Genomic DNA, 12,689 nt, shown 5'->3' with positions numbered 1-12,689 from the left:
ATTGCAAATCTTCCATTTAGATTTTCAGATGGGTGTCATGCTTTTGGGGGCTGATTAAAAATCTCATTCCCATTTTAAAGCAAGAAAGTTTATTTGGGTGTAATAAGGGACCACAGAAGGTGTCTCCATAAACAACTTCATCTACTGCCAATATGAGGGACAGAATTTGGGGTTAAATGAGTCATAATCCTGACCCAGAAGAGTTTCTATATTTTTCTGATAGGAAAGTGACAGTTTACCAGGAACATAATGTGGATGGCATCTTCCCATCCTTACTATAGGGATGTTCTCAGTTTATCAAATATGTCAAAAATGGTTTTCTACCAAATTTTGTCTTCCTGGGGTGTTCAAATGCTGATACCATGAAGAACGTTGACAGAAAATTGTAGGTTTAAGAGTTTTCAGCAAGGGATATTTTCTGTAGGACAAAAGTGATCGTTTTTCCCAGTATTGAGGTGAGATTAGGATATTGGTAAAAACAAATAGTGTCGGATGCCTGAAGCCACTGGGGCTAGGAATGCTGGCAAATAGGCCCATCTTATTTTAGGAGTAGCCAAAAAAATTCAGAGGATTCGTGTGTGCTGAACACTTATAAAAAAGGTCATAAATACTTAGAAATTATCAGTGCTGAGATAGCAATGCACTGAATACTTTTTTCTTGGCAGCTGATGTTATGCTTAATATGCCCAACAGCATGAAAAATGTATTTAAAAATAATTTTAGAATAAAATTGGACAGTGAGGATGGTATTGCTTTTAACAATTTGAGTTCAATTTTTCAGAAATGTATCACAACAAAAAATAAAATGACAGACATAGATTGAAACAGTGTGGTTGTTCAATTCAAAGGTACCTTTGACAGAGTGGTTTTCATTTAGCTAGACCAGACAGTTCTAAGGGTGCTAAAATGAATTTGAAACCAAATGAAAAGAAGCTGTCACCAAATTGAACTTTGATTACTTTCTGGAGATCTTTCAATACCTAAAACCAAGACACTAATTTAATCTTAACAAATTTATCTTTCACCAAAAGAAGTTTTTGGTTTTTGTTTTGAAGAATACAAATGCACAGGTGGGTTTATTACTAGAAAACATGTAGCTTTAAGGGCTATCTTATAAAATTACAAACATCAAAGATGGGTGAGAAGCAGCATTTCCAGAAAAATGAAGCTGAGCTTATCACTTGCATTTCTTTCAACTAAACAAAATGAAACTTAAACAGGGGCGGGTGTGAGGTTGTAAATAACCTTGCAGTGGGTCTGTGGGTACATCATCCACCGCAGATGTATGTACAGCTCTGGCTGATTCCCACCATTTGTTTGTGGTACCTGTGATTTAACTCCCTGTGCATCTGAACTCATCCAAACTTGGTGTTCATGGAGACTCCGGGACAGAGACATAGAGAATTGGGCCACTGGGCTGTACAACAGCATTAAGGGAATACTTACCTCTCACCGCATTTTAATTTAGAAGTGAGTGGACTGGGGTTTATTACATTAGTTTTGGTTTTGCTTAGTTGAACATAAGTGTAATTCATCCACTGGTAAATAAGTTCTCTCAAGTAACCTGTTGGGACTGGTAAATACCAGACTTTAATAATTAAAGTATGTCACAAATTAGTCTTTCTCTTACGGAATTCATGTAGTGTCTGTCTGTATCTGTGCCCTTTGAAGCCCACACGACGTTTCCGTTTAGGTGTCTGTACAATGAAGGACAATCAGACCTTTTTTTCATGCATATTGTGCATTTAGGTGCGAATCTGGAAGCAGAACTGTACCCCACACAGTGGCTGCATGGCCTGAGCTGGATGGTTGAGGCAGGTCAGACCTTTTTTAGCTGCTCCTGCTTCTTTGGGGATGTCCAGCCAGCCCATGGCTCTCCTTCCTCATCCCACCGTGGGGTGAAGGAAACCATGGTCTCTGTGCCGGCTCTGACCAGTGCCAGGAGCTCTGGAACACGGAGGTTCTGCCCTCTTGCCCTCTTTTAATGCTGAGTACAATCTGTTCTGGGACAAGATCAACTAGAACGCAAACAAGATAAGGAAAAATTACCTTTTTGTCCTTTAGTTTTATCTGTTGGAGAGAAGGTCATACGGGTAGTGGGTAATAGTGTTAAACATAAAGCTTTTTGTAGAGTGTGTAAGTGATGAATTGGCATTTTGACAAATCAACAGACTTCTGAGTGCTCTAATAATATTCCTATGACGTTTATGAATCAAGTTACTAATGTTTTAAAATGAAATATTCTTTCTCATTTAAAATAAATGAAAAGTTGTATTTCGCTTCATATACAAGAGAGAAAGTTCCACTGCTGTTTTCTGTGTCTCATTTTCCATAGTGTTGTATATTTGCTCTCCTTATTCATATATTTTTTCCCCTTTCATTTCAAATGTACCTAAAAGAAATTACTTGAAGTCCGTCTCTCTGTATACAATAGTACGGATCGTTGTTTAATTTTAGACTCTTTGTTTTCTATATTAAAAAGAGCAAGAGCCTTCCCTAGCTTAGCATGGACAAAGAAATTATTTTTTCCTGATACACATTTCTTCAAAGACAAACCTTTTGAATATAATGAGAGAAAAAAAAAGTCAGCCTCTATAAATGTATTTCTTTGTGGTGTATTGCATGGTTCATATAAAAGTTTCGTTTTTTGTTTTCGCTCATAAACTCGTCATACCAAAAACTGGATTTATCATCAAAACATGACATCTTTGCCTTATCAATGCCACCTATTTGGACAAAAAATGACAATGAACAGAATCTCCTGAAAAATTGTGGCTAAACCTAAGTTTGAAGTATTAAGGAGGATTTACTTTTTATAGATTTATTCACTTCTAATTGTTATGGTAACAAAGAATTTGAATATATGCATTGATATATATATGTCAAATATGTACTTGCTGATATAACATGCTCTCATAACATGCTGACAACTGTGTTACTAAATACGTGTGCTCAAAAATGAATACTTCTTTTTCAAGTTGCATGATAGTAAAAGGACTGAGTATATTTCCACAGGTTTGCATTTTACATATTTGGTTTATGATGTGAATCTAGTTCTGACTTACTATTAATTTATATGTAGGTTTTTCTTGCCGTGCGGGAATAGATACAGCAGGGAAGGATGCAAGTTTTCTTTTAAAACGATGAGTTTTTAGCAGTGCTAAGGGACTGTGGGTAGGCTGAGTTGAAAGTGTCTGTCACAGGGCACAGGAGCAGGACCTGTGGGACCTGACTTCTCGTCCAGTTTCACCACTGGTCTGCCAGGGAACATGGGAAAAGTTGCTTCAGAATTCTGCACCTCGACTTTCCCACTTGTAAGCTGGAAATAATCATACTGCCCTTATGAAACACCTCTCAATTGAACAGTTCTAGGTAAGAAGTAGTTCTAATTATTATTTTCTTTTTGAGAGACTTGGTACTACATAGTATATGCAGTCCAGATTAAGTGATGAAGCTGTTATCTATGTGGTATACTGCAGAATACGTTCCATTTAACATGCAATTTTCTTATACATCATACGCTCAGCAGTATTTTTTTTCTTTCTCTCATCAGAAGTGATAGGGAACATAAGAATACAGGAATGGTCTGTAGAGATAAGTGTATTGCAATTTATTCTTGTGTTACTGGCACTGAATACTGGAGAAAATTTACAAGTGGAATTTACAGGAAAAAAGTAATTATTGTTCTTGTATGTAAGGAAAACTGGTCCAGTGATTTGGACTCTACGACATAATTTAAATTCAGTTTCCTGTTCCATTGCAGATTTCCTGTATTTCCTTAAGCAAGTCACACTTCTTTGCAGTGCAGTTCTCCATCTGTAAAACAGGAATAATTGTACGTTCCTGTGGAACATGTGGCAGCTGTAAAGCTGAACACAGAACGCCGGCAGGGCACCTGGTGCTGCAGCTCCGGGGCCACACAAATGCCATGGGTAGATGCACGAGGCTTGGGAAGGACAAGAGAAACTTCCAGAAATAAGTAAATAAACTAAGAGTTTAGACCGTCTGTAACTGGAGTTGAAAGTATTGGAGAAAAACAAACAGGGTGAGGGAGGCTTTTAAATGAAGAGTACAGGTTTTTCTTTTCATTGAAAAATCTCTGACAAGCTGTCTTGTGCACAGTTTTCATGGACACTGCGCTGATATGTGAAGTTACATGCATAAAAGCTATTTGTAAGCAAAACATTCATGCTGAGGCACGTCTTTTTTTTTTTTTTTTTGAGGAAGAATAAAGTTTAAATGTTAAATTTACTGAAAAAGCATATGGAAAAAATTAAAACTGTTTTGGTGAAATAAAATACGAAGCATTCCCGTAGAAAATATTTTTTAAATTACACTTTTAAATTGAGAAATACTTTATCAAAGAATACCACCTCTGTTTCACAGTAGTCAGAGTGAACAACTTCTATACTAAGTATCAGTCAAATGTTATTTGGAAGAGCTGATATACAGTAAATTAAATATCAAAGATGCTGACACAGCTGTAACTGTAGTAGTTCTTCTAATTACTGCACTATGCCATGTTATATCACATGGCATAATTTAGTGTATCTTTCTTTGTCAATGTATTACTTAACATTTTACAAATTACAAATCTTTTATGGGAAGGTAATTCATACTTGGACATAGTGCTAAAATGATGGAGTGATTTCCTTCTTTCTCGGTCATTGATCTTTCAAACTTTTTCATTTAGCAGTATTAGTCATGTTTATTAGCTAAGTGTTGTCATAAAGAATGGAATTTTTCTGTTACTTTCATATTCAATTAAAATGTGTTTTGCTTGCTGTGTCTTTGTGCTGCATCACAGTCATCTATTTACTTATTCTAATTGAAATTCTTGTTCATAAATTCAAAGCAAAGTCAGTATGGCAGTTACATATTTTCATAACAATATATAATCTAATTGAAAATGTGAGGTGTACCTGAGATGGGAATGTACTTAAAATACCTGTTATTCTAGAAATGTCCAATCTAACTTTTTTAAGGTGGTTTTGTTTTGTGAACCGGATGTATTTCAGAATTTACTAACATGGTCTACTTAACTGCTGTTTGAAAGGAACTTGTTATTCAAGTGTACAAGTGTAATACTGGAGAAAACTGCAATCTGTAAAATTGCTGCAGAACACCCTCCCTTCAGAAGACCAAAGGGATATTCTGACCAAACATGAGTGCTTAGTTTGCTGTACTATGGTTTTGTGGTAGACAGTAATTACTGTGCATAATATTTATCTGGATTCTTAAAATTTAAATTCCTGAATATTGATGATTTCCTGGCCTGCCCTGATGCCTGGTTTGTATAACCTCACAAAGAGAAGTGTTTCACTTTGGGCATCCCCAGGATCAAATCCAGCAGGGGAGGAAAAGCTGTTTAAGCTCAAAGATAACGCAGCAATAGGATAAGTTGTGGAAACCTGTTGAGGAATGAATTGAAGCCAGAATGGCAGTGAGTGTTGGAGGAGTGAACAGCAGAGCAACTCTGCAGCAAGACTGACAGTTGGTGAGAGACTGGACAGGGACGGACACGGATTTGTCTCTGGCAGGGACAAGGTGGCCTGATTCCCTGCGATAGCAAGAGATTGTGATTCTGGCTCTCAGATGTTCCCTTTCTGCCTTATTTAATTAATTGTGACTGATATTTACTTGGATGATTTTATCCTTAAATATTTAGCTTTTCCTGTTTCAAGAAACTAGTGTTATGAAGCTAGGTGATGCTGAAAGTTTCTCATATTTTTTGCCTGATGCATATTTATGAATTTATTTTTTAAAATTTCGGGTGCTTTGTTTGTGCACAATGCTTAGCTCTGGTAAAGAGCATTAGCTCATTGCTAACCAAGCAATATGTCTTTTAAAGAAAAGTGTGTGCCATTTATGGTTGTTTGTACCCCGTTTTGCAGGTGGGAGTGAATCCTCCTGGGATAAAGACAAGCTTCAGTCTCCCATTACGACGGGATCGCAGCACAGCATCACTCATCCCACGCTGTCAGGGCAGTCGAGCCTTGGAAGTGCACACCCGCTCAGTCCTCTCCAGCAGAATCACCTGCTCACCAACAGTATGTACTGTGCTCTTAAAGCGGGGGGAAATATAAGTACGTAGAGCCCTGCTTGGAGGCTGGGTGTGCGTTCCTTCCCAGCCTCGTGGAGGTGGGGAAATGGATGGGAGACGTGGGTGACAGGAGAGTCAGTGCTCTCGTTGCCTCTTGCACTCGTGCATCACGTCCAGGGTGCCCACTGAGATACAGCCACCCTCTTTGAATAGTCACCCACGCTGGGTTAGGGACTGTCAGTCCTCAACTGACATTTCCGTGGCCTGGACTGGAGGGAAAAATAACCATAAGTTTGCCTAAAACTTTAGCTATATGAGAAAAAGCTCTTCCAGGTGAAAATGTTGAGCACAAAATAGAAATATGAGAGCAAGGAATAAATGCAAAATGACTAGTTAAAAGTGAGCAGAAGGAAACCCTCTGACTTATCCTGCCTTGTACCTGCCAGGTGTGGGCAGGGTCATCCGCTGAACCCAGCTAAACAGAGCAACTGGGATGAAATGACACAGATGAAGTTTGGATTTGGAGTTTAAAGCTCCCTTCAAACCCTTTTCCTTCCCTCAGGAAAGGGGCAGATGGGAAGCTAGCAGTTCCCTTTCTCCTTTGCACTCCAAGAGGGAAGGAAGGGAAAATTATTGCAAGAAAGATGTTCAGGATTAGTATTTTAAAAATTAGTGGGGAGCAAAGTTAATTCTAACAGATGATGGTGGATGAATAATTAAAATCTCACTATTTCTGAATCCTTGTTATTTGTTTAAGCTCTTCATCCTCAAAGCTTTGGAAATTGACTTTTTGTGTTAGTCTTAATGAATGAGTGACGCTTCTGGCTCCTTAAACAATTTTAGGAGCAGATAGTTCCTTGCTACCTGTGTAGGGCCCCAGACTTGAACAAATCAAAGCTATTGAAATGGCTTCTACACTGTGTTTGCTTTGTTCATGGCAAGGTACAGACCTTAGCATTTTGGGCATCTGGTTTAAGTGTCAGTAGTTACGAATCACCAGATTATAGGACTCAAATTCACTGTAGTTTATCCTTTCATTTTATATCCATGCATAATTCAACACCTGTATGTATTTTACATACAGGAATATTATGTTCTTTGCTAATAAAGAAAACTTTATTTTCCAGTAGATTTTGTAGTAGGTAAATGTCTATAGGCTATTAAAGGTTTTTTTGAATGTCAGACATTATGTCCGATGATTTGCAAGTGTAGGATATATTTTCTTCATAGTCCTCTGAAATGTTTGACGGGTTGTGTCTTAAAACTGGTGATGTGCTGTTAAATTCTGTTTGTAGTTTGCATTTAGTTTGCATGTCAATTGGACTTTAAGTAGACATACAACTCAATGTGGCCAGATGGTGTCTGGGAGTTTTGGAACTCTATGGAGTATGAGGAAAGATTATTGGGCTGTTAAGGGAGACATGCAGGGGAACAAAGGCTTTGGATGTAAGCGCTGAAGGGGATTGTCAGTATGGTTTAAAGTGATGGGAGACGTATGTGGGCTTCGCTTATTACCTATCATAATTAATATTGGTGTGGATCATCATATTAAATACATAGTGAATCATAAGGCATCACAGTTGTTGATCATGATGTGCTCAAGCTAAACAGAAATCGTGCGGGAGCTCAGAATATATACAGTTCTGCCTGTTGTGGTGGGCGCAGTGGTGTTTTTATATGGCTGTAGTCAAATTGTACTGAAATAACATAAGCTATAACAGTCAATGGTATTTTTTATTGTGGGTTCTGTCATACATCAAAATGGTGACTGGCCTTCTCATTTAAAATAGTTAAGATAGAGCTAAAAGTTAAACGACTTTTAAAAATAATTAATGGGAATAGCATATGGTTATGACTAGCTATATGATTATGTTATTTGTTACTTGTACCTGAATTTTTAAATGAGAATTGCTAATCTAAATTTCATTTAGAAAAACAATAAGTCATTTTATGTGGTAGAATGAGTCATTTTTTTTCTGAAAAAAATAGTTTTGGATGCCCAAAGGTTGCTATCTTCAGGTGGTCTCTCTAAAGAATTCTTAAATGCGCAGTAACGTGAAATAATTTTTTCAGTGAATTGGTGTCTTGGTATTGCTTTCCATAGTGGTCATTACTAAATACATAAAGTAGTACCCATGCTGAAATAAATACTAATGAAACACGAGAATCCAATTAGTCTTAGCAGTAACATCACCTTTTTGGCAATGTCAAGATCTGCAAGTTGGTGCAAATGAATTTCATACCTCCTTAAATAGTTTTATATCCATAGCAGAAGACAATTTAAAGTGACTTTTTGGAAATTAAAACCTCTGGCAACAATTTTAACCTCTCATTTCTTATTCCAGTTCACAGACCTTCTGTACGGTAGTCCAGTAGTTTCTGTAGTCCAGCCCACAGCTTCCTGTATTCAAGAGATGGTCAAATATAAAAATCCCTTCTCAGATTATGGTGTATGGGAACTAATAATAGTAAGAGAACTTGATAGGAGTATATTGTCAGATAAAATTATTAATAAATAATATTCTGATGTGTTGGAGAAACATGCAAATATCTGCATGTTTTGTGGTTTTTGCTTTGTTGCTCTTCGTAAAGGGATCATTGAACTTATGCACTGTTGTATATTCGTTTTGCTAATACTGTGTTACTTTTCAGCTGTATGTTTCTTTCCCCAATACAAACCATACAGCCTCTTCTGGAAGGCAAAGACAATTATTCCCTATGTAGCATCAAAACTGTTAACACATAATCGTATTGAGTTTAACTAGTCAATGTAGAATATAGGCTCTAAAAATGGAGGTATTGGGTTATAAAAAGAGGGACTGACCCATATAACCTGCCCGTGCTCTCTTTCAGGGATAGACCTGCCATTCATGATGATGCCTCACCCTCTGCTTCCTGTCAGCCTACCTCCCGCTTCGGTGGCGATGGCGATGAACCAGATGAACCACCTCAACACAATAGCAAACATGGCCGCGGCGGCCCAAATGCACAGTCCCCTTTCCAGGGCAGGGGCCTCGGTTATCAAGGTAAGAGTCATCTATGAGACTTTAAAAAAATAACTTTTTGAGGCTAAAAAAAAACATTTACAGTGAGTTTCTGAAGGCAGATAACTAAGAGGTTATGCTGCCCATAGCACACCTGGGCTGCTGGTCCTGGTGATGCTTCTGTTTGAGGAAATACCCACCGGTACAGTCAAGAAGTTAAGATGCTCTGCTCTATCTACCAATCTGTAATATAATTAAAACCAGATAGTAACACTCACAAGAGGCTAGGGGAATAAGCAGTGCTGCATCTGGTAAAGCTCAAAAACTATTCTAAAGTGTTGTTTAAAATCATACTTTACGTTATACTTAAAAGAAACTACTATAGAACACAACAGGAACTCTAGTGCGGTGCAATTTTGGAACAGGTTAATAGCAGAGAAAATCGTCAGAAGTACCTTAGTGAATATAGTCTGTGGTAGCCACACTTAAATTTCCTTCTGGTTGGATAAAAGGTGTTGATCCTTTTGAAAGGCTTCTCATACTCTCTTCCAAGCAGGTTGTTAAGAAAATTTAATTCCCGTATTGAGAGCTGAAGTCCTGCTACACACTAAAAAATATGCTGAGACAAGAAATTTTCAAAATAGCGGGAGACAGGATCAGTGCATGCGCAGGACTGGTGCTATGGGAGTCTCTGCAGTACAGTGTGTCCTCTTTTTGTTGAGCAAAAATGAGAGCTTTTATCAGTCTAACTTTGGTGTGTATTTGCATGCACATGCATGTTTCTTGTTGAGGAAATGAAGTTTTGCCAACTTTGAAAGGTAGTTATTTTAGTATTTTTGCTTGGTTTTCAGATATAGGAGTCTCTGTTCTGGAGAGTATATGACTTTTTATTTTGATATTCAGGTTCATTTACACTCGCGTATCTCCATCACTCTGGAATCCCAGAGTTCTGAGTTGCTTTATTCAAATAACTTTCAGTGATTTGCTGAACTTAATCCCTCATATCTTTACTGTAAACCACCCTAATTATAAAATATCTTTTTTTATAATTGAGAAGTTACTGTTGCAAATATTACTGACCAATTGTCAGAATAAATTAGTTAGGATTGTGTTGTACTTTCTGTTGTCACAGGCAAATTTGTTTCTATATCAAGCGGGGAAAGAAACTTGTGGTACATGACCACATGTTTATTTTTCATATTTACTGACATCAACATTCTTGCAAGGAAGAAAGCAAATTTCTTTTGTCACATTACAGTAGCATAAAATACTACATCTCTCTGCTGAGGTTCTGGAGGTCTTTGTTTTTGATCTGATCTTCCTGGCGCTGAGCATCTCCGAACTTCCCTCAGGTTGTTTTTCTTTTTCACTGAGAGTCCACTTCCAAATTAGGGCAAATGTTGTTCACAATACTTTGATTTTGTTTACCTTTTGTTTTCTTGGGTTGTGGGAGGCTGGTAAAATTCAGGGAGGCCGTTCCTCAGTTACAGACTACTTAGGATGAAGATCTATGAAAACTTCTCCTGTCATCAGTGCATCTGCACAGTTGTTGACTGCATGGGGGAAATGTGGTATCTCTGATGTCCAACTGCACATTAGTTAATGCAAGTCACTGAACTGTTAGAAATGAATTGAGGTTCCATGCATTTCACTCAGTATCATTTTCTTTAACTGTTCCAGAGACCTCCTGAGAAAACCGTAACTTAAATACAGCAGTGGAATATTTGTAGCAGCAAGAAGACTGCATAAGCTTTGATTATATTTTAAATGCTATCAGCATGTCAAAATGAAGATTAAATATGTATTCGTAAAGAATACTTGTTCTTTGTAATATAGACTACAGTTTTTGCAAGCAGTTAGGTTTAATGATGCTCTTTAGCAGGCCCTTGCTGATGCTAGTTACTCATTCACAGCTATTTTTTCCCCAACACCTGCACTAGAGGATGCACAATATCACCACAGCAACAGTTGCTCTCACCAGCACTCCAGTGGGAATTATTTTCTCTACGTGAGGTAGAGGAAAATATACAAGTAGCTAATGTGACAGAGGTAAAGTGTGCCGCCATTGCTGTGCTCCTCCCACCTGTCAAGTGATGCTGCATCTTTCTCTCGTTTGTTCCGAGTGCTGAAACTGTAGATGATTTTTATTACAGAGTGTGAGACTCTTTTTGTCCTTTCCTTCCCTTATGTACAGTCATCTGGCTCTGAATGACAATCAATTAAGATGAAATCCTTGTACAAAACAAAACATGTCAAAGAAAAGCATTGCTGCTGTTGTTATCTGTCAGCAGTATTACTTTTATTATATGACACTTTTTAAGTGCATTTAATAAGTACAAGTTACTAGTTTTAGATGGACTGCAGTTCCAGCATTATGAGATTACTTAAAATGGGAGAAATTAATCTAATATATTGAGTGTGTATCTATTTCTATACTCTGATGACTAAAATACCACTTGGCCTGTTTTCTATAGGTGTGAGAATCAGCTCCTTTATAAAGGTTTTGAATGAAGTCATTACGCTTTTTATATCACGTTTGCCATTTAGAAATAAGCTGTTCTACCAAGATATGCATGATCAGCAAAGTTAACATTTAGTGCTCCAGAAAGAAATGTCATAACTATGAAACTTGATTTCTTCCTGACAGGAACATTGTAAATTAGGCAAGCACAATGGCCAGGCTCACAAAACCTTCTCAGCCATCTATAATATGAACTGATGTGATTATAGCAGCACCCCCTAGCAGTGCTATAGCTGTGGTTCTGGCAGTGCCCCTGTAATAAATCCAGCCTTGCAGGGATTTACTGCGCATCTGAAAGAGCTTGCTCCATTTCAGACTTGGCTCAAATGGTTCTGAAAAATCTGTACAATCGAGAGTCTCATGTGGCAAAACCAAAATTTGACAGCAACACTGACTTCACCACCCTTTCTCTTCTCCCTCTTGTGTCTTCTCTTCTGTTAGTTCTTTTGTTTCCAGAGCTGTTCTTCAGCCAGATGAACTCTGCAATGCAGTTACTGGCCTCGGTGTAAAACGCTTTGCCAGCCTGGTCTTGAGGCCCTGTCTGGAGTGGAACTTAGCTGACGTGTATTTGAATCATGGTGCAGCAGTGAATAAATGTTGTAGTTTCCTGTCATCCAATAGTTTGTTCCTGAAATTCAGAAAAATCTACTCAGTTATGATATTTTCAGGTCTTCAGAAGCAAAGTTTGGATGGGCCCTTTATACAAAAGAGAAAGGATTTTTGACTGAAGTTTATAGAACGACTCAACTCCAGAGATCAGTAACTACATAACATTAAGATTTTTATTTTACAGTGGACCTATGACAAATATGGCTGGTTATGTAACAAATGAATATGACTATTAATATGTATTCACAGCATATTATACAGTTTATCATAAAGGAGCTGTTAAGATGTATGCTGAGAACACAAACTGAATAGCATGCTGAAAGCACATCTAAGTCTTAACAGATCATTTAAATTAAATGGGGTCCAAAGGAGTTGAGACCTCACAGCACATAAGATGGACAGCAAATACATGAAGAGGTGTCACAGTAAAAATGGGAATATATTTCTGTACATTGACAGTATATTTGAACCTTGGAATCGGACTGTGCCCATATGACAAGTCCTTGTCGATAGTGGAATGAGGCCTCAAGCT

At 37.7% G+C, this 12,689-nt stretch overlaps 1 protein-coding gene across 3 annotated transcripts in view; it reads left to right on the top strand.

Moving 5' to 3' along the window:
- DACH2 (dachshund family transcription factor 2) overlaps positions 1-12,689 on the top strand; it is a 259,072-nt gene that overhangs the window by 194,803 nt on the left and 51,580 nt on the right. For all 3 annotated transcript variants that reach the window (XM_065643287.1, XM_065643288.1, XM_065643286.1), the window contains exons 4-5: positions 5,895-6,050; positions 8,897-9,069. In XM_065643287.1, the coding sequence (XP_065499359.1) occupies positions 5,895-6,050; positions 8,897-9,069 (329 nt within the window). The remainder of the gene's footprint in view (positions 1-5,894; positions 6,051-8,896; positions 9,070-12,689) is intronic.

Source organism: Caloenas nicobarica, chromosome 12 (genome assembly GCF_036013445.1).
Source record: "Caloenas nicobarica isolate bCalNic1 chromosome 12, bCalNic1.hap1, whole genome shotgun sequence".
In the NCBI taxonomy this organism is placed as follows: domain Eukaryota; kingdom Metazoa; phylum Chordata; class Aves; order Columbiformes; family Columbidae; genus Caloenas; species Caloenas nicobarica.
This window is presented reverse-complemented; position numbering and strand designations above follow the sequence as displayed.